The following is a 21,666-nucleotide window of genomic DNA, read 5'->3' on the forward strand; positions in this document are numbered from 1 at the left end:
CTACGGCACGAATGATGGTCTCGGGGGTTATTGATCCACCCATTCAACCATCAACCAGCCCCCGATCAGATGCTAATGCCACTGCTTTCGTGTCGCATTCCTGAATACATCTCTAGCCGGGGTAGCTGTAACCATGGCAACCACATCCTCTTCCATGGCAACAGAGGGAAGAAGGTGAGCACAGAAACCCCTGACTGCAGCGATGTGGAGACAGAGAAAAACAGGGATGTGTGGAGCTGAAGCTGCAGCCTGAAGCTCTGAAACATTGTCCTGATTCCTGCGGCGGCGGGAAGCCTCCTGCTCCTGATTTCAGACATCGACTCTATAATGAAGAGCTGCTTTCAGCATCCCACCTCCACATAAACTCACGAGGGGTCTCCTGACACGTGCGAGATTTCCTCAGACGCTGACATCAGATTAACCCGTTCAGGGTGGGGGCTGCAGGTGTGAATAAATCCAGTCAGAAATATGATGCAGAAAAGAGGCTGAGGATCAGGAAATGGACGGAGGAAGATCTGAGGATCAGGAAATAGACGGAGGAAGATCTGAGGATCAGGAAATAGACGGAGGAAGATCTGAGGATCAGGAAATAGACGGAGGAAGATCTGAGGATCAGGTTCTGCTGCGCTGCAGAGCCGCTGTGAACAGAGTTCGACTCTTCTGTGGATGTGTGGCGTTAAGGAGTAGCAACAGCAGCTTATTGACTTTATCTTAAAGCGTGCACGAGCAGGAGATCTCTGTGTCGTCAGTAGGGCTGCCACAATTATTCGACTAATTATATATTAAAATATCTAATTAGTTACTATTTTATATTATATGGAGTCAGAGTGCAGCAAAGTTGAACAGTTGTGAGCGTTCAGCACAAAAAAATGCACTTTTTAAAAAATATTTGAGTCAGTGGGACCAAAACTGTATATTTTGTGGACAAATAGCTCCTTGTTTCAGACCTCATTAAATTTTGTTTTAATGCTTGGTAAATGTTCCCCCTATAGTAATTCTCCTGCTCCTTTCCGTACGTTTTTCAGCACGTAAAAACTTGTCACACTTTCAGTGATCTTGGTTTCAAAATGTATTTTTGGTATTCATGAACTTTATAGTTTTTGAAATATTGAACAAAATTTGCCCCATAGGAAATGAATGAGAAAGTCTAAATTATAAACAAGTCAAATTTTTTAAGTTGATTAGCAACAAGTCTTTAAATAAATCCATAGGCTACGTTTTCATCTTTTATAGCAATTAAAAAAATATTGGAGTTTAGCTTCTATTTTAGCAACATGCTAACCCTTTTGACTAATTTAGTTTACTGAGGAATTTTAATCTATTTGGAGTTTAGCTAATATTTAAGCAATGAGCTAACTATTTTTTGTGGCTATTTTGGCACTAATGAGCTTTTTTATGCAAATTTGGAGTTTAGCTTCTACTTTAGAAACGTTTAACATTTTTGGCTATTTTTTAAATCTATTGAGATTTTTTAAGCTAATGTATTGCTTTGCATCTATTTTAGCAACAGGATAACGTTTTTGGTAATTTTAGGCTATTTTGGAGTTTCACTAGTATTTAAGCGATGTGTTAGCTTTTGGCTAATTTGGCATTACTGAGGCTTTTTTATGCTAATTTGGAGTTTAACTAATATTTGAGCAGAATGCTAACGTTTAGGCTATTTAGAGTTTTCCATCAGTTTTAGGCTAACATTTTTGACAAATTTAGTTTACTTTTTTGAAGCAACAAGCTAGCTTTTTTGGATAATATGACATCTAGTAAGATTTTTGGGATAATTTGGAGTTTAGCTTATATTTAAGCAAAAAAAAATTCTGCAGAATTGGCATGTATTTGGGATTTTTAAGCAACTTTACTACAAAATTTCAAAAAATTTAGGTCAACTTCAGCGCTCTTTCATAGTTCTTTAACAAAATTTCCAGTCTTTTAGCAAATTTAACATTTTTCAATTTTTTTTTTTCATTTTCAGCAAATGAATAATAAGTAATTGAGCAATTAAAGTCAATTGCGTTGCCATTTTCAGGAAACAGCTTCAGCATCTTTAGTGACTACTTTCAGCAAAAAGCATTCACACTATTGTAGGTAATGCAACTTTTCTAGAATAACCTTGTTATAATACCAGACACTACTGAAGAACAGAGGCTGCACAATTCATTAAGAGTTTAACAAACTATCATCTTTAATGTCTTTATTTGTAGTTAGTGTAAAGCTAATGATGGTTAAGATGTTCATTTTACATCCACTTTGCACACGACCCGATTAGTCGACTAATCGGAAAAAATAATCGATGATTCGTCGATTAAAATAATAATTTGTGGCAACCCTAGTCATCAGTGTTTTATATCCAGGGTGAATCTGCAGATGAAGAAGAAATCCTTCACAGATCAAACATGTGCTGCACTGGAATCCTCTGAAGAAGCTGCTGATGCAGCAGATGGGCTCCATGAATTCATTACCCAGCAGAAGCTGCATCCATCTGACCTGCTCTAACTGCAGCCTGGGAGAGTCCGTTCAAACGAGTAACAAAGAACCGCGACAAGACGCTGCAGAAATTCTCTGTTTATTGCAGCAGATTCGGCCTCAAATTCACGCTGAAGAAGTCGTGACGTGACGACAAACGTTCATACAGGGGGAGTTTATTAGAAGTGGCTCAGCCTCAAGGCACGTTACAAGACCAGATGTGTTGGAATCACCAACAACATTCAAACCACAAAACATGTTTCTACACAAAGACACAGCCTGGAGACCCACCCCCGCCACCCCCCAACCACAGACACGGCGAGGAGGCTGCTTCTGAAACACCAACATCTATGACACCGAAACATGGAACTGCACAGCTTGGAGCTCCGCCCACGCCGCTTCTGCACGGGCGGAGGACGCTTCCCATAGAGAAATAAGGAACACATACCATAAAAAGTGCTATGCTAGAGCACAGGATATACTATGATGTTAGATATAACCCTATGAGGAGTTCACTGCACGTCTGTGAGCCACAAGTCTGCAGCTTTCAGTCCTTCAGCAGAATCGTGACCAAACACAATGATTCAGAACTGTTTATATGATTATTGGTGAGAAGTTACATAAAAAACAACAACATGGCTGTAAATGTCAAACTTATGAAACTCAAAGAGAATAAATAAATACAAATAAATAAAAATGTTGTTTATCTAAACCAAAACTGCGCATTTACAAAATATTTATCTTAAATAAAGTCAAAAATGTATCAGACTGAAATCTGTTCTTTAAAAAAAGCAGCATTCATGTCACCGGTCAAAAGTATTAGATCCCCAGTTTTAGTTTTGCTTGAGGTGTAAAAAAATTAAATAAAATAATAATAATTAAATAAAAACGGTATAAAAGTTGATTATTGGGAATAAAAGGCGAGGTTAACTGAAACAGAAGATTGAATGCATTTTAACGGAACACAAAATAATTTTAAATAGTTTTAACTTAATTTAAAGCTGTGTTGTTGGAGGTTTATGAAGTTGTTCCTGCAGGTGTTCTAGATGACCTAAAACATTCTCTGTCTGCATTCGACATAATGTATTTTAGATGTAATTGCATAAAAAGTCCCTAAACATTTTGACAGAAAAATTTATTCCAAAATTAATGTGTCTTTGCTTCTTTTACGGTGTTATGTTATATTCTTTAAAGAGTTAATACGTTTCCTTTTACAGAAAAAAAATATAAAGGATTATCCAAAGAAGAACAGTCTTTTTTATATTTTAACCTTAATATTCTTAAAATTAACATAATTTTTCACAGAGTAACTCTTTCAACCTCCACTAACAATTATAAAATTAATGTTTATTGTTTTCCTATTCTAAAGTGTTACACTACATTTTTAAAGTGCAAATACATCACATTTATAGTAAAAATGAAAAAGGCTAATGAAGAAGAAATGCAAAAACAAAAACCATTTTATGGGAATGTCATTAAAAGTAATTATTTTTACAGTGAAATTCTGTGTAATCACAACAACAAATTATAATAAATAAATGTGTTTTTGCTAGTTTTATAGTCACATTATATGGTTTTTAAAGGAAGTACACAGTAAAAAAATTCTTAAGAACTGTTTAAGACAAAAAAAGCTTTTACTGTAAAATTAACACCTTAATTTTTACAGTGAAAAAATAACATAATATCATTAAAATTAACACTTTTATCCTTACAATGAAATTCTCAGAGCTTTTTTTTCACCATCAAATTTATTATATGTTTTTTCTTTGGCTCATATCGTTACTTTAAATTTTTTTAATGGTAAAAACAAAAATATGTTTTTGTTTTTTCATTTCTTCTTCAGACAACCTCAGTTGTTGTTTTTTTATCTTAAATAAAAGTTTGAGGTAAATCTGTCACAATAAAAATTAGAGAGATTACAAGAGAAGAAATGTAAAAGAAAACAAACATATTTTTACTGAGATAGCCTTAAAATAACAACTTATTTTTTACCATGAAAATTAATGTATGCCAGTTTTGTAGTGTTACGTTGTCTTATTAGGAGTAAATATGCTTATTTTTAAAGTAAAAAATGGCACAAGAAAATCAAATAAATAAACAAATAAATAAAAACAAACTTTTTTCCCCAAAAAAATTATCATGGTTTCATTTCTCACTGTTTACAGTGAGATTTTAGTAACTAGATTCACTTTTTTTACTGTAATATATATAGTTTCCGCAAATTTTATGCAGTAACATTTTATTTTTAAAGGGTAAAAATGTTTCCATCTACAGTTTAAAAAAGGTTACTCATGAGGGACTGTATTTTGAATTGTAGCAACCTCAGTACGTAGTTTTTTATATTTTTATTTTAGTGTATTTTATGTATTTAATTTATTTTTATTGTAAAATTTACAGTGTTTTTACAGTGTTGTGCAGCTAAAACTTTTGTTGCTTCCAAAATGAAAAGAAAACATCTATCAATGGAAGACAGACTTAAAAAATTTGTTTTTGCACCTTTTTTAAAATAAAACTTTATGGTTTTTGAATGGAAAAAATTTGAGTGTTCTAAAACTTTTGACCGAAACTTTTTTTTTGCTGTTCAGAGAAAATGTGAAAGTTTCAAAGGCTGAAGTCTGTGAAGGACCCATGAGAACTCAGGAAGCTTTTGGGTTATTTCATGAAGCTGCATCTTCTGAATCCACCACATTACTACCAGTAGAATCTTCTGACAAGTAAATAAAAAATTCAAGAATCGACTTAAATTACACCTGAGACTCAAGTGTCACCCAAACAAAAGTTCAAACTCACAGGTTTTAAAGTTTTCTCAAAGAAAAAACTTTCTTTACAAAACAGGTTCAGAGAAGCAGCTGAAGATCAGAGTTTCAGCTTCATTTGTGACTCCAGGGTTCGATTCTGCAGGAGCAGACCTGCTGGTGGAGCATCTCCTCCTCCTCCTCAGGGGTCTCTCTCCTTCTTTACCTTCACGTCTCCAGCCAGGATCGTGGCTATCTCTCCCTGCATGAAGGCCCAGGGCACGTTGGAGCCCAGCAGGGGGCATTTCTCCCCGCTGGGGCAGTACACCTCTCCGGAGGCGCCCTGGGCCTTGATGCTCTCTCTGGAGCAGGGGAAGCAGAACTTGTGGCCGGGCACGGAGGGACACTGGACGAAGTGCGTGTCCTCCAAGCGTTCGTGGCAGATGGTGCAGCACAGGGGCCCGCTGTTGGCCGCGGGGGAGTCGGGCACGTTGGGAGGGTGCGGCTGCTCCGGGAGGCGCCTCTGGCCGCTCAGGGAGGCGGGGGACACCGGGCTGCTGTTCTGTCTGGAGGAGGTGGAGTGGACGGAGTCCCGGTCCTTGTTGGGGGAGTACGGGTTCCCCAGCGCGTCCGCCGCCGACACCAGAGCCGCCATCGGGGACGGAGCCTCCGGAGGCGAGCTCCGGCCGGAGGAGAAGGAGCCCGCCGCCGAGAGCTTCAGCGCCTCCGCCTGACCGGAGATCCACTGCTGCCGCTGCGGCTCCTCCGCGGAGTCCGGCTCCGGGGAGGTTTTCCTCTTCCTCTGGCCCGGCCTGCCGGAGCTCAGCGCCCGGCCGTGAGGCAGCAGCGGGAAGCTGGTGTCGGTGTGCGCCTGCGGGAGCATCTCCTCTCCGACCGCCTCCTTGAAGAACCGCAGCGACTCCGGCAGCAGATCCCCGAGCAGCCGCCAGTCCCCGGAGCCGTGCTTCTTCTCGTACTCCAGGTACTTGAACCCGGAGGAAAGGCCGCGGCCGAAGTCCTTCATGCAGTCCTGGTACATCTGCTTGGCCACCCCGGAGGCGCTGGAGAAGACGGCCCCGGAGCCGCTCGGGTACTCGATGAAGATCTTCAGCTCGAACTCCGCGCCGCTTTTGGCCGCCGCGTCGAAGGCGAAGACCCGGCCGACCAGGCCGTGGTCCTTCTTGAAGCGGACGTCGAACGGCGTGCAGGCGGACAGCGCCAGCAGCGTGTCCCGCACCGCCTTGGGCCGGCTCGCCCACTCCTCCTGCCGGTTCCGGAGGCTCTCGCTCAGCTCCGCCAGCGCCTCGGCGCTCCGCTGCTTCTCCTTCGCCTCCCGCTCCTGGTCGGTGCTGGAGACCGAGGCGGGCCGCCCCGCGGAGCTCTGCGGGGCTACTCTCCCGACCAGACCGTGCGGGAGCAGCGTCTGCGGCAACAGGTTCGGGGGGACGTTGGTCTGTCCCGCCGAGGACGCCGGACCACCGCTGCTCCTCGCGCGGGAGTTCGGGCTCTGCCGGTTCAGGTCCGGAGGACCCTCGTCCGTCTTGTACCCGTTCGGTCCGACATATCCATTCGCCTGCCTGGTTCCGGCGTAGTCGAAGCGACTGACCGAGTACCGGTCCGGCTGCAGGGACTTCCCCGCTCCGTCCGCCGGCGGGATCCCGCCCGGTTCCTTGGCGGGAGGCTTCGCCGCGGAGGGCGGCCGGCCGTCCTGGAAGCCCTGCGCCCGCTTCAGGTGGCGGGTGGTCTCGATGACGAACTCGACCCGGTCCGCTCCCTCGTAGTTGACGCAGCCGCGGCACACGGGCTCGGTGAAGTCCCAGATCATGGCCCAGGGCATGCGGGGCAGGTCGCACAGGTAGCAGGACTGCCTGCGGGACGCGGGGAGCTGCGGGGAGGACATTCTCCCTCCCGGCGCCTCCGCTGAGCTGCTCCGTGCGCTGAGACTGCGGCTCCTCTCAGGTTATTGTTCCTCCTCCTGCTGCAGAGGTGGAGGGGGGAGGGGGTCTCTCCCCCCGCATCCACCAGCCAAGATGAGAAATTTGGTTGCAGCCCCCCCTCCGCCCCCACCACGGATGCACCTTTGCTGGCCTTCCTCCTCCTGCAGCTCCTCCTCATCATCATCCTCGGGATTGTTGCATTTTGTCTGAATGAACGGGTGGATGAGGGTGGGGTCGGGTGGGGGGTAAATCCTGCAGTTTTTGACTGACATAAATCAGTGAGCAGCATCAGAAACAGGTGAGCCGGTGAAGGTCACGGCTGGAAAAACGGGAATTGGTCAGGATGGATTCCATCGTCCGACTGGAGGAAGATGTGCTCGTGTCAGACAAAAGAAGGAGCTCAGCTGTGTCTGAACGAAAAATCGTAGAGTGAAACGTCAAACTCCTTCAGCAAAAAGGCCGAAACAGCCGAGGAGCCGCAGCAGCAGACTGAGCAAAATTGTCTGGATGATTGACACTTTAATTCTTGGTGGCATCCTCCTCAGATATGTCTGAGATGTGAACCGTCCTCATAAAGCGGCTGCATGCTGGTCTTTGAACGCATCCTCTCAGAGCTCCATCGGATTTGCATATTTATTAATTCCATCCTTTATATTTTTGTTTGAACTTTACAGGAAATTTGCTGCTGCGTTCAGGACAAATAAAAAAACCAAACCAAATCAAGCTCGGAAGAAGTTATGCTTTGGTGTCGCTCTGTCGTCATGGTAACACGTCAGACAACCAGGTGTGGGATCAGGTTCAGATCAAGCACACGTGCTGACCTGCTACAGAGCTCGGGTCAAACCTTCTGAGGTCCACTACATTCTGAAATAGCTTCTAGAAACCAGAAATAACAGGACCCTGAAGTTTCACGCTTAAAATTCAAATATCTATATTTTTTTTCCCTTAGTAGCATGTAGTTAAAAAATTAGCTAAACTTCAAAATAGCCTAAAAAACAAACAAACAAAAAAGCCTAGATTAACCAAACATCTGTAGCTGAAATATCAGCTAAACTCCAAAACAGTGTTAAAAATCTTAGCAAACTAAAATAGTCCAAAAACCTGCAGAATTGTAATTTTTAAAGCTTTAAAACTGTAACTTTTTAACATAATTATGAATAATAAAAAGGCAGGAATATTATTCCAGAATAAATCAACATAAACATTAAATTACTTTCAATATTTTACTCTCCATAAAATACATTTTGTCAAAATTATTCAAGTTAAAAATAGATAATAAGATACCATTGGGCCACTAATAACAATAAATAAAAGGATCTGGAGGGCCGGATCCGGCCCCCGGGCCTCCACTTTGATACCCCTGTGCTAAAGACTAACGTGTGGAACGGAGATCCACCTCTGCATCTGATGGACGGTTGTGATTGGATTCTATGGGTACCAACATCATCCTCAGCCTCAGCTGCAGGTTTAATGGTTACGGATCTGTAACGACCTTCAGATGAACCTCAGTGATGGAGCGCTGCATGAATCCATCCTCCTCACCTCCACCAACAACACTGTGACAGAACCTCCCCATCCCATCTCCTTCACCTGGTTAGCTGCTGGGGCCTGCTGTCACGGTGGTGTGTTTCCATGGTAACGGGGGGCGTATCGGGGGCCGCGGTGCCGACGGGGAGACGTCCGTGCGTCGAGCAGCCGTGCTGCCGGCAGCAGTCGCCGTTCACTGAGGAGTAGGAGACGAGAAGAGGAGTTTGAGCTGGAAATGCACCTGAAAACGTTCCTTTTGAGAAGAAGAAAACCTTCCGGTTTTTCCATCCACCAATCAGAGACGATCAGACGTGGATTTGGATTGTGTTTTAACACACAGGTGCATACACACCTGTGCAGAATAAAATCTATATATAGCTCAGATGTGCAAACATAGTGGTTCCCATGGAAACCTGACTCCTTCCATGCAGTGAAGCAGCTGTAAGGATAAGATGGGTGCTGCTGCCCCCTGCTGGCTGCAGCTGCTCATAACTAATTTAACTTTAACACTTTGTATACCTGCGAGGCAGAAAATGTTTTTATCCACAAACATGTATTTTTACCACAAAAACAATCAATAAAAAGGGGGGCGCCCCCTGGTGCCGGAGCTAAAAACTGAATAGTTTGATCAAAAACATCACAGAACGAAGGTGTGTTTACCTGTTGTAACCTGGAGACGCTGTGGGCGGACCGAAGGTGTGACATCAGAGGCCGGGGAGGCGTGGCCTGTCACTATCTTGAGTGCTGACTCCAGCAGTTGGCCCTGATTGGAGGAAAGCTAATGAGCGGCAGTGAAACGATGACGATTCAGACCCTGAACAGGTGAGTTTACCTGCAGCTGCAGCTGCTGCCTCTGCAGAGCGTCCAGGTGCTGCAGCGTCTGCTGGCTCAGGCTCCGCCCCATGCTGTCGTCCCTCCTTAAAATAGGGATGACAGAGTTGTTAGAATGGAAACGCAAAAAACAGAAACATCAACAGAAAATTAATAATCGGTGATCAGCTGATGATCAGCTGGTTCGTCTGTGAAAGAAGTGAGTTTTTTTTAAAGACCCACTCCTATAAAAACTCTATTTTTAACATGTTCTTATGGTATTTTTCCGATGATGTACGATTAAATTACATTTATGCATATTTTTACATTTTAATTGTCGTCACTCAGATGCAGAAATGCCATTTGAAAAAGATTGTATTTGTGATGTAGTAAAATACGATGGGCGGAGCCACGAGCTCCCTGCTCCGCCCAATTCTGATGCATCCACCTGCAGACAAATAAATCCTCGTCTGAGCTGGAATCTAGATCAAAACTATATATCTTCGATATTGCTGCCCTTTTTGTTGCACCGCTAATGTTACGCAGGGGTTGTGAAGGGCTGTAAGCTAGTGGGAGAGAGTGAAAACAGATAGATGATGGGAAGAGGGGCAGGCTTGCTTTGCCAATGGACGCGCCCAGAACTCAGAAACAAATTTCTCATGAACTCCTGCCGCTCTGCAGAAAATGTGTCTTAGAAAACATTTTGATTATGACTAAAAACAGCAAAATTATAATCAAAAGACCTCTGGAAACACTTTGAAAATAGATCAAAATGTGATCAAATGGATCTTTAAAGAAGGGAGAGAAGCTGCAGTGAACTAGGAGGATGATTCAAACCTTCCTCCAAAAACTGAGAGGGAAGTACGGTGGCCCTGAAGTTCAAATCACATCAACAAATAATTCGACGCACGCAGAAATATTTTAAGGTTCACTACAACAAATATAATTTATTATTAAAAAAACAAAATTACATTTTAGAAATCAAAACTTAACTCCAGGAACCAAAATGTAACAAAAACACAATGAGAAACCAGAAAAGGTAGGTATTATGGGACATCCCTGATTGTGGATGATTACAGTTACGTTTTTTTAGGCTAATTTGGAGTTTAGCTAATACTTCAGGTCAATGTCAGCTGTTTTAGCTACTTTATTTATTTATTTTTTATTTTTTTTGGTTTTTAGGCTTTTTTGGATTTTAGCTAATATTTTAGCTGCATGCTAGCTATTTTGGCTAATTTAGGCTTTTGTTTTTGTTTTTTTAGGCTGTTTTGGATTTTAACTAGTATTTCAGCTACATGCTAGCTATTTTGGCTAATTTAGGCTTTTGTTTTTGTTTTTTAGGGTATTTTGGACTTTAGCTAATACAAACTCTGGTTGCCTCCTGCAAAGTCGATTCATTTATGATTATAGACGCCCCAAAAGGCATTATCCATGATTTAATGGTTAGTGGCAGCAAATATAAAAAAAGAAACCCTGAGAAATTCAGATTTAAGATCGTTTTCAGGTTTTCTAGAGCAGTCAGTACCTGTGAGAGTCCAGCAGGTTGTGGATGTCTTCAAGTAGTCGAGACACGCGAGTCTCCAAATCCGACGGAGCCTGAAGGCCACAGAGATGAATGAATGAAAGTAGATGGATCGACACGTGTTTGTCAGCTGGTTAAAAGAGTTACCCCGATGGGAGGAGCAGTTGTCTCCGTCTGCACCCCGATCCCAGCTGCAGCTTGACAATTGTTCTGGGGATTTTTTGTCCTGCGGTCGAGCAGCTGCACTCGCACCTCCTTCCTGTTGGAGGCGCTGTTGGAGCTGAGAAACAGTATGATCACAGAGGTCACATGATGCAAGGATGAAATCATCAATCCAGCATTTCTAAGTTTATATTCTATGAACACTTTTCTTAGATATTCATTTTCGATTCTGTTCTGGTGAAGGCAGAGCGTCTCCTCACCGCCTCCTCAGAGCTCCCAGAACGACTCCTCGACCTCCGGCTGTGAAGCGCGATGTCAGCACGTCTTCATCTGCGGGCGAGGAAGACCCTGTTAGTGACACAACCGAAAGCAAAAGATGTTCCTTCATGTCAACAGGACTCACAGTCAAACTGGCAAATCAGCAAAAGCATTTTGAAAATTAAACCGGCGAGCAGCTGCACTTTTTTCAAAATGGCAGCTTTTCTGTTGGTTTTATCGCCATAGCAACCATTTTATTTTTTGCTCGTCTGGGGATGACGGACAGATAGATGTCATTTTTAGAGGAATCTGCAAAAGTAAATTTTCTGATTTCCTTAGCAACTGAAGTTTTTTTGCTAACCACGCCCACATTCCTAATATGTTCATATTGTTTGTTATATCATTTCATTCCGCTTGATCTAACGATTCATATATTACATTTTCACAACACTTCAGTGAGCGAGCAACAAGGAAACAATTTTTTCAAGTGCGCAACGCTAACATCGTCAAAATATACAAACATTTTGTTCCAAGTACCTTCCCAATGATGCTCAGGGAGTTAGGAGATGATAGATTGAAATCTCTAGGAAGGGTTTAAATTTGTAGAAGTTAGTAAAGGTAACATGGTGACTTTCTCCTGAGGTCAAAGGTCAGTGAAAGTTTGCTTGAGGTAAAATTTGTAAAAGCTCGCTCGAACTAAAGTTTTGTCTTCTCACATTGTGGGAAAACGTAATGTAATAATGGTAATTTAGCTGTAAATCCTGTGGCCATCCCATATTATTTTTTAAAAATGTCCTTTGGATCTCCCTAACACATGTATTTTAGCTTAATATGTGGATTTTAGAATGTTCTTTTTTTTTCCCCCATTCATTTTTTATGGTTTCTCCTGCTGTGATGTCATCATTTTTGGGGGAGATGTCTTTCACTTTGTCAATTTTTTTTTTTTTTTTTTTTTTACCTTTTAGTAGGTGTGTGTAAATTTTGGTGAGTTACATAGTCTTTGATGGGAGTCAAATTTTCGTTTAAAGTCGCAAAAAAAAAAGAAAAACAAAAACAATACACTCCTTTGGTTCTGGACGGAATTAGACATCAAATCTTTGATTTAAAATCCAAGTTAAGTGAAAATAATGTCAGAAGCTCAGTGATCCTCTGAGAAACAGAACATTTGTTTCTCGGTTTCATCGGTTTGAAACCACTGTCAAAAACAGTTAGAGATAATAATACCAGACTGTAACAAAAATTATTTATCAAACTGAATAATAAAGGGTAGAAAAAAAGGTGACTGCAAAGAAATAACATTGATCACCGCCCAAACTCCACCTCTCATCCAAACTGACTTCAGGGAAGCAAGTGCTTATTAAACCTTTTACTCTGGTGTTGCTATTTAACAAAAGAAAAAGGTGAAACATGGAAAACGACAAAGTAAACAGCACTTTGCCCAAACTTACGATTGGATCCTGACATTAGGTATTTCAAACCAAATTTAATCCTGAGGATTGGGATTCTGATTCAGTGGTCCAATCCTGCCGTTAATCTGTTTAGGTATTTCCAAACTGTGGATTGAATCAGTTTGATCCATAAAATTAGGATTATTTTGATCCCAGCTCAGAGTAGAACCTGAGCAGATTTGATCTGATCCAGCAAAGATTTAAGATACCGGAATAAAAATCCTTGCAGGGATTGGGGTATCTGACGATCTGGATCAGTTCAAGCCTGCAGGATTGTTCCTCTAATAAATCCCAAAGCTGCTCAGAATCTGAAGCTGAGTCTCAGAACCAAAAAACGTATAAATCCAACTTTAGTTTGACCTAAAAATAACATAATTCTAATTTCAAAACGAGGTTAAAAATGTTATATGATGTAACTGAATATATTTACTTAGTTGTGTCTGAATAAATAAACTGTAATAAATCAAAAACATTAGATGAACTTCAGCGTGAGTGTGAAGCATCTGTTGCCATGGTGATAACAACAAACCTGGCTCCGGTTCTACCTCCGGGCTCCCTGGAGGATGTGTATGCTTCTTCGGTTTTGGTTCCGGTTCGGTTCGCTTCGGCCTAACCCCTGTAGAGTCCGGTAGCTTCTGTACACTGATGTGGACGGATCGAGGACCTGATTCGGACCCACGGCTCCGGTCCGAAAGAAGAACCCGAGTGGAACGCAGCAAAACCTCTGCGGTTTCCGAACCGCACGAGGACCGAACCGAACTGTGGCCGTGAGGAAGGGAAGGGGAGGAGGACGAGAACATGTCGACAGGTGAGCCTTTACCTGTTAGCATGTGGGCTAAAGTTAGCTAACTCCGTTCAAACTTCCCGCTTTCGCTTGAATCAGCTTCAGAAAAAACGCGGTTTGGTGCGAATTTAGAGAAAAACGTGAACGTTTACAGTGACAATCGCTCGATTCCATGAAAATAAAGTCATTATAAAACAAAAAACAAAGATATATAAAGTGAAGAAAGCAAAACAACCACCTGTTGCTACAAACTCTTAAAAACAATCAAACTTCTTCCCTGTTAAATTTCCTGCAGGCTTTGCGCTTCATAAACCGATGCTGCCCCCCAGCGGCTGACCGACTAATTACAAGAACATCAATAATTCACTTTGACCTCTAAGACTCATTATATAAGGAAATTGGTTGTTATGAATGACTATGAATCAGTTGGACTCAATTTTCATGGACTTTTCTACCCTAAATAACACTTTTATAATTAATTGGGTCAAACATTTTCTCAGGAGATCTCACCTTATACATAGTTTTCCCTTCATTTTGGAGGTTTTAATTTTGTTTTAAGTTGTGAATAGAACGTTGAAAGACTCTCATCTTTCCATAAGTAAATCCTCTTAGCGTGGACCATTATTTATAACTTTTTACAACCCAAATGCATTAATTAGAAAGATATTTTATTCAACATTAAATCTCTTTTCCTAGGGGCGTGGGAGCAGAATGGGATCCTACTGGTTGCTAAAAATTATCCTTCATAAATATCTATCTCCTAGTAAATAAAGTCAGAGGTATCATTTAAAATTCTTTATAAACTCTACTCAACAAAGCACTATATGACAACATTTAAAGAAGATATTGATGTTAGTTGTAATTTTTGTGAAGATCATTCAGAAACTGAAGCTCATGTTTTTGGTAATGTTTGTACAAAAAAATGATTTTTTACCACATATTTTAAGGTTTCTTTTAAGTTAAGAAAATGCACTACATTGTTTAAAAAAAAAAAGCCTGGCAAGATATTTTTTATAATAAATATGTTAATTATTATATTATATTATATTATATTATATTATATTATATTATATTATATTATATTATATTATATTATATTATATTATATTATAGTATATTATAGTATATTATATTATATTATATTATATTATATTATATTATATTATATATTGCGTTTTTCAATGCCAAGTTTATACCACCTGGTGGCGACAAAGGCCACAATTGCAGTTTGTTGCGACAACAAACTTTGAAGAAGAAGAAGAGGTCTGACCAATCACCTTTTGGGACGCCTTGGATGACACAATTGTAAAACGGACATTACAAATTCATGTTATAACACACCCTAATCATTTTTATTTATTTATTTATTTATTACATTTTTTACGTAATATAGCTGCACTTTTATAAAATTTCTAAATACTTTAGACAGTATGGAAACAAAAATTGAATTGTTTACGAGTTATTTATATTACATTTTAAGCTGAAATCGGATGAGTGAGTTATCTTAATGTTGACTATAATATGTGGGTCATGCATGGAAACATAAAATATGATTTGAATGCCAAAAACACTATAACTAATAACATTATTTTTTGTTAAAAGTTAATTTTAAAACCATTTAAAAATGCTAACTGTCGGAAGTCCGAGCTTTCATGAACGCAGCATGTCAGCGGTCTTCCTTGGTTCCTTTCTAGATTTTCTTGGACTTTTCTCCCTCAAAGGGCTCGAGTCTGTTTTTTTACTCCGCTCCTGAAGGTCAGTCGCTAAAACTGGGTGACTGCTGCCGTCGCGCGGGACACGTTTCACCCGGTTTCACAGCACACTGGCTTTTGGGAGGTTTTAAAGCATCTGCGCACGCGCTCCTTCGAGCGCCCTTCACGAGCTCTTCCAGCACGCGCTCCGGCAGAGGTAATGCTAACGGGTAGACTTATGGGGGATGAGTGGGGTGAAAAGGAAAATGTAAGCGGAGGAGGAATAAGCTATCAAGGCTAACTGTTAGCATCTGAAGTGAGCACGCGCCTTGTTATCTATTTTTTTAATCTTGATATCTGAAGTAGAAATACCAACTTTAGCGGAGAAACAGAAGCAGGTTATATTATATAAATGTGACAGCAAATCCTCTTTAGATATTTTTTAGATATTTTTTCTTCTTTTTTTTAATAAACCTTTATTTAAAGTGAAGGCAAACAAAACGTTTACGTCAAATCGGGGGCGTGGCTAGACACTTTTTTTTATTGTGGGACCAAAGTGCATTGTGGGTGGGCACAGCTTAGTGAATTTCTCTGCAAAATGTGTAATTTTATTGACTTAATCAATAAACAATGAGGAGAATGACATTTCCATCATTATCGGCAGTACCTGAACGCACCACAAGCTCTAAACAGGTTGGAGGGCAAAGATTCCTCTTGGAGGCTGAGATGGAGATTGTTGTTTCTGTGAATCAGTTTTCCTTCCTCCACAGATTCTGTTAAACACAGTTCTCTGTTGACCCCCAGATCCGCTCTCACCTTTTCCCTCTCATTCTGCTGCTCCACATCTGAAGGATTTGTTGATTCTATTTGTGTTATTTCCTTGCAGAGCGGTAACCATGGCGATGCAGGTGTCTGAGTCCGACCAGATCAAGCAGGTGAGTCCTGCAGCGTTCCGTTATCACGTTAAAACAAAGCCGGTCACGCGTCGGTGTTCGAGCGTCGAGTGAGAGGAAGCGGCTCCTGCGGGAGCGTCCTGCGATGAGTCACGGCTGCAGATCGCTCTGCTCCTCTGGTCTTCGCCTCCGTCAGCAGGAGGTCACCGAGCCGGAGAGGAACACCTTCTGCACAAAACGAAATTTTTCATCAAATTTCAAACGGTCGGCACTTCCATGAGTTAAGAAGGATGCTACCCGTACATCACTACCAAATCAGAGTCCTTCATTTGTGACAGTTTGACCTGGTTTGAGTTTCTATTTGCATTTAATGGGAATTGTACATAGAAGCCAAATATGGTCGTAAAAGCTGCATGTGAATCCGAGAGTTTACATTGACTTTCTTTATTGGAAGTAGCCACTTAAATGCATGTTGGTGAGGGTGACGTGAGAGTAGCTTCAAACATGGTTTTCCTGCAACAGATATATGGCGCTAAATTGGGGCCTATATTATTTGAGACCCAAATGAAGTGAATTGAAAAAAAAAATATTGGTGTTTGGCCAAAGAAAAATGTAAAATACTTGAAAATTTTTGCTATTCTAAAAAAAACGTAATTATTTTCTGCTTCGAATGTTCATTTTTTTAGGTTTCAAAACTCAAAATTTCAATATCAAAACATTGTTTGGAGTTTCAAATCTTTTTTTTGTTTTTTTCTTTTTTTTCCAAATCTGAAAATTTCAGCTTCGAACTTTTGGCCCCGTTGGGGCGGGGCTAACACGAAGGACCAATCAAAATCGATGACAAAAATCTTTGAAACTAANNTAAAAAAAAAAAAAAGTTGAAAGTTAAAAAAAAAAAAAGATTCGAAACTGAGAAAAAGTATTGAAATTCAAATTTTTAGATTCGTAAAATAAAAAGAAAGTTGAAAGTTAAAAAAAGATTTGAAACGGGAAAAAAAAGTTTTTAAATTGAAAATTTCAGATTCGTAAATAAAAAAAAGTTGAAAGTTAAAAAAAAGGTTTGAAACTGAAACTTTCAGATTTGTAAAGAAAAAGTTAAAAAGTAAAAAAAAAAGATTTGAAACTGAAAAAAGTTTTGAAATTGAAATTTTCAGATTCGTACATAAAAAAAAAGTTGAAAGTTAAAAAATGTTTGAAATTGAAATTTTGAAACTTGAAAAACAGAAGATTTGAAGCTGAAAATACTTAAATTAATTTGAGATCAACAAAAAGTTTCTGACATTTTACTTTTTTTTGGCCAATGAGGCAAATGTTTTTGTGATTTTGGGCTATATAGATAAAATTGAATTGAACTGAATTCAAACGCCAATATTTTTTCTTCTTTATTTTAATTTGGGTTTCAAATAATATTGGCCTCAATTTAGCTCCATACAGATCCACCTTAATGCCTCCAGGTCTACAAAACATGTTCATCACTTTCCTAGATCTCAGTCAGCTGTTACGGTGCTTTTATTTTCTTAAGTTAAACCATAACTTCTACATGTTAAAAACAGTCTCCTCTGTGTGAGAAGTCAGAACAAACCTGATGAAGACTCTGAATCATCTTGTTAGAAACGGTTCGTCTTTAAAGTTCTGGAGCTTCTCTTCCTCAGAGGAGCTGTCCGTCTCACTGGAGTCGCTGTTCCTAATTTGTCCGGTTTCTCCCTCAGTTCAAGGAGTTTCTGGGAACCTACAACAAGGTGACGGAGAACTGCTTCATGGACTGTGTCAAAGACTTCACCACCAGAGAAGTCAAACCCGAGGAGGTATAGTCCCAGCTTCAGTTTGTGATATAAAATGCTGTTTTTAACATGAACTTGTTGGATTTTTCTGACGATGAAGGACATATATAAAGAAACTTAAGCTTAAATCACTGTAAATCAGGAGCAGACGAAATATTAAAAAAAAAAAAAGATTGTAAAAGATTGTAAAAAAAATACAAAACAATCTTCCTTCTCCGCCCAAAACAGGGAGTGGGCGTGGTTTATCTACAAAAGGTATTAAAAAGTCTTAAAAGCATTGAATTTATACATTTGAGAATAATACCTTTAACAGTTTTGAATTTTACTATCTGAGCCTTAAAAATTGTGCTGCTTGAAACTTCTCAATTTTTAAATTTCTTGTGAAAATGTAAGTTTTCAAACACGATTATATTGATTAAATAATGGAAATAAAAAGCGGCAGAACAAATCATTTACGCTGAAGGACAACCACTGGTTTAAAAAAAAAAAAAAAAGAAGCTAAAGCATCACGGAACAGACCACAAACAAGGTAAGAAACTACAGTTTTGATCATAAGATGTGAATAAATAATTAAAATGGAAAAAATCAATAAAAATCGACAGACTGAGAAACTGGTCTTAATTTTTCATACGAATTGTGTTAAAGAAGTCTATAAGACAAGAGTCCAGTGATACGATGCATATCGCGATATATCCCAAAACTGAACAATCTATAACTTTTCAGTACCCATCCCAAGAAATAACTTAGTAGTACCTGTCTCGTAACAATAAAAAATTGCGATGCTGACTGGACATGAAACACAAGCTGGTTCTCGTGAGATCTTGTTATTTTGGTGGCGGTGTAGAGCTGCTCAAAGAGGCTCAATTAGCTGTGCTGCCACCCAGTGGTCGGAGGTTTAGATGGAAAATAAAAGTAAGACGTTAAAGGACGCTCATAAATAATTAATTAAACATGTCAGCATTTTAAATCAATATAAGTATCGCCAAACAAAATATCGCGATGTATCACCGAATTGATTTGCTATGTGTGGACCAAGCAGGTCTACGTCTTTTTCAGTTTTTTAGGCTATTTTTAAGTTTAGCTATTTTTCAGCTACATGCTAGCTGTTTTGGCTAACCTAAACTTTTTTTGAGTATTTTAGGCTAATTTGGCATTTAGATAATATTTTAATTGGCTATCAGCTTCAGCATTTTTAGCTATCAATTTCAGCATCTTCAGCGGCTAAATCCATCTTACAGCATTCACACTAGCATTATCACAGGTAATGCTATATATCTAGTTCATAATTATGTTAAAAAGATTTAGTTTTAAAGATTTAGTTTTGGAGTGTTCAAAACATGTTTATCCTGTCCGTGATCTAAGGTGTGTTTTGGATTTTGGCCCCTTGTGCGGTTGAGTTTGACACTCCTGGCATACATGGACGGTTGGTGAATGAAAAAGGGACGCTACCAAGTCGGTCTCTGATTGGTCAAAGTTTATCCTGAACTTTCAACACGTGTTCAGTGTTTTGTACTTGCAGTGCAAAAACGATCATATAAACCTGCATAGTTTTAAACTCAGAAGCCCAGAACGTGCGTTTACGTTTAATTTAAAGTGGTCTCTTGGATGCTGATTTCTAAGGGCGATGTAGCTCAACGGCTCAAAGCCTTCTGTGAAGCAGAACCCAATCTGACCGGTTGAACTCTGGGTTTTCAAATCAGAAATCCACAGATGAAACTGTATTTTCTCCCAATGCTCCTGTCTCTGGTTGCAGTCCAGCTGCTCCGAGTCCTGCCTGCAGAAGTACCTGAAGATGACCCAGCGGATCTCCATGCGCTTCCAGGAATATCACATTCAGCAGAACGAGGCTCTGGCCGCCAAAGCGGGCCTGCTGGGTCAGCCCCGCTGAAGCGGTTCTGAGGGCGTGAGCAGAACCACGCTGGTCCGGGTCCAGCAGATCCACCACCACCAGGATATGGACTAAAGTTTATAAGTTTCTTCTTTACAGAAAGATGGAAAACAGTTTTTTAACGGTATGTTCAAAACCAAAACTCTGCAAAGATCATTTTGAGTTTTACAATAAAATAATTTGTCTTTTTTATTTAAGACGTGGGTTTGTTTAAACTCTTGATGTTAGAAACTAATAAAATCATTCTATTTCTGTTGTACGTTTGATATTGAAGCTCTCTTCACCCTCATGAGGAACTGCTCCGGCTCGCTCTGGTTTCCGTGTAAACACATCGTCGTTCCTGATCCGGTAGCGCGTTCCGTCCTGCCTTCGCAGAAAGCCTTGAGAAAGGAAGCATCGAGATGACCTGATAAGGACGCAGCTCCTTCTTCAGATCACCTTCTCACAGACGGGTTCCTTAAAAAGTTTCTCCTCCGTGCATGAATCGGTCCACAAAGAAGACGAGTCGGAACACGCCGAGTTACGTTCTGTCGCCTTTAGTGCAGAACAGATTTTACAGAAAACAAAAACTTCTTTCTACAACGTTCTCTGTGTAACATCGAGTCATATACAGTCAATGGCTCCAACATGATGGCGTCCATATTACAAAAAACATGGTGACTAATTTGACTTAATTTGGTTGGAATCGGAAGCAAGTCATTTTCTATCGGTGACAGCTCACTCACTCAGTCCAGTTCTCTACATACAGTAGATGACTCCAACATTACGGCGCCCATATTGCCAAAATATGGCACAAAAATTGACCTAATTTGGTTCAACCGTAAGTAATTTCTATGGGTGACGCTCACTCGCTCAGTCCAGTTATCTTTATACAGTTGATGGTTCCAACATAAAGACGACCACATCGACAAAATGTATCGACTAAACTGAATTCATTTTGTTAAACTGAAATGTCTTTTTTTTTTTTATGGGTGACAGCTCACTCACTCCACTTATCTATATACAGTCGATGTCATCAGCATCATGGGTGTCCATATCACCAAAATATGGAGGCTAAATTGACTTCATTTGGTTTAACCGTAACTCATTTTTTATGGATGACTGCTTAGTCGCTCAGTCCAGTTCTCTATATGCAGTCGATGGCTTCAACATGATATTGCCTAAATATGGCGTCTAAATTGAGTAGGTAATTATCCATGGGTGACGGCTCACTCCAGTTTTCTACATGCAATCTTGGGGTCTAACATGACTGCACCCGTATTGCAAAAATATGACTACATTTAATTAAGTTGGACCAGAAGTAAGTAATTTTCTATGGGTGACAGCTTACTCGCTCAGTCCAGTTTTCTCTAAAGAGTCAATGACTTTAACATGATGGCGCCCATATTCCAAAAATATGGTGACTTTGACTTTTTATTTACCACGAGGTAATTTTCTATTGGGGGACAGCTCACTCCAGTTCTCTAAATACAGTCGATGGCTCCAACATTACAAAGTCGCCAAAATATGCTGACTAATTTGGTTTATTTAATAATTTTAATTGATTTAATATGGTTGGAAACGGAAAGAAGTAATTTTCTATGCTCATTCAATCCGTCCAGTTCTCTATATACAGTCAGTGGCTCCAACATGATGGTGTCCATATCACAAAAAATATGGTGACAGAATTTATTTCATTAAGTTGGAACCGGAAGTTTGTCCTTCTCTATGGGTGACAACTTACTCGCTCAGTCCAGTTGTCTATATACAGTCAACAGTCCAACATGAGGAAGT

General features: G+C 40.2%; 3 protein-coding genes and 1 long non-coding RNA gene across 11 annotated transcripts in view; 1 reads left to right on the forward strand and 3 right to left on the reverse strand.

Moving 5' to 3' along the window:
- The window catches only part of kiaa0586 (KIAA0586 ortholog), a 24,900-nt gene extending 10,741 nt beyond the window's left edge, over positions 1-14,159 (reverse strand). For 3 of the 5 annotated variants that reach the window (XM_024270840.2, XM_024270857.2, XM_024270848.2), the window contains exons 1-7: positions 13,386-14,159; positions 11,411-11,498; positions 11,136-11,268; positions 10,992-11,062; positions 9,489-9,573; positions 9,317-9,419; positions 8,720-8,852 (exon numbers count right to left, since the gene is read on the reverse strand). In XM_024270840.2, the coding sequence (XP_024126608.1) occupies positions 8,720-8,852; positions 9,317-9,419; positions 9,489-9,573; positions 10,992-11,062; positions 11,136-11,268; positions 11,411-11,498; positions 13,386-13,686 (914 nt within the window). In that variant the 5' untranslated portion in view covers positions 13,687-14,159. The remainder of the gene's footprint in view (positions 1-8,719; positions 8,853-9,316; positions 9,420-9,488; positions 9,574-10,991; positions 11,063-11,135; positions 11,269-11,410; positions 11,499-13,385) is intronic. The other 2 variants (XM_024270832.2, XM_024270865.2) reach the window with 2 other exon arrangements.
- Positions 4,293-8,113, reverse strand: irf2bpl (interferon regulatory factor 2 binding protein-like). The gene has a single exon (XM_024270874.2). The coding sequence runs from the start codon at positions 7,090-7,092 to the stop codon at positions 5,395-5,397; it is 1,698 nt and encodes a 565-aa protein (XP_024126642.1). The 5' UTR covers positions 7,093-8,113; the 3' UTR covers positions 4,293-5,394.
- timm9 (translocase of inner mitochondrial membrane 9 homolog) lies at positions 13,363-20,090 on the forward strand. Of its 4 annotated transcripts, none has more exons than XM_024270916.2 (4): positions 13,363-13,664; positions 16,218-16,266; positions 17,934-18,029; positions 19,759-20,090. In XM_024270916.2, the coding sequence occupies exons 2-4, from the start codon at positions 16,228-16,230 to the stop codon at positions 19,891-19,893; spliced, it is 270 nt and encodes an 89-aa protein (XP_024126684.1). In that variant the 5' UTR covers positions 13,363-13,664; positions 16,218-16,227; the 3' UTR covers positions 19,894-20,090. The 4 variants fall into 4 exon arrangements, with proteins under 4 accessions (XP_024126684.1, XP_024126689.1, XP_024126675.1 ...); XM_024270921.2 differs by lacking the exon at positions 13,363-13,664 and adding an exon at positions 15,287-15,395; XM_024270907.1 differs by lacking the exon at positions 13,363-13,664 and adding an exon at positions 15,290-15,548.
- On the reverse strand, positions 15,914-17,942 carry LOC118598013. The gene is made up of 2 exons (XR_004947055.1): positions 17,807-17,942; positions 15,914-16,452 (listed from the first exon to the last, which is right to left on the reverse strand). It is a non-coding gene; the product is annotated as an uncharacterized LOC118598013 (long non-coding RNA).
- Positions 20,091-21,666: the final 1,576 nt, after the last annotated feature.

Source organism: Oryzias melastigma, linkage group LG22 (genome assembly GCF_002922805.2).
Source record: "Oryzias melastigma strain HK-1 linkage group LG22, ASM292280v2, whole genome shotgun sequence".
NCBI classification, from domain to species: Eukaryota; Metazoa; Chordata; class Actinopteri; order Beloniformes; family Adrianichthyidae; genus Oryzias; species Oryzias melastigma.

Coding starts and splice junctions, on each gene's coding strand:
- irf2bpl (XM_024270874.2), bottom strand. CDS start 7,092: ATGTCCTCCCCGCAGCTCCCCGCGTCCCGCAGGCAGTCCTGCTACCTG.
- timm9 (XM_024270916.2), top strand. CDS start 16,228: ATGGCGATGCAGGTGTCTGAGTCCGACCAGATCAAGCAG. Junction 16,267..17,933: donor AGTCCGACCAGATCAAGCAG/GTGAGTCCTGCA, acceptor TTTCTCCCTCAG/TTCAAGGAGTTTCTGGGAAC. Junction 18,030..19,758: donor GAGAAGTCAAACCCGAGGAG/GTATAGTCCCAG, acceptor CTCTGGTTGCAG/TCCAGCTGCTCCGAGTCCTG.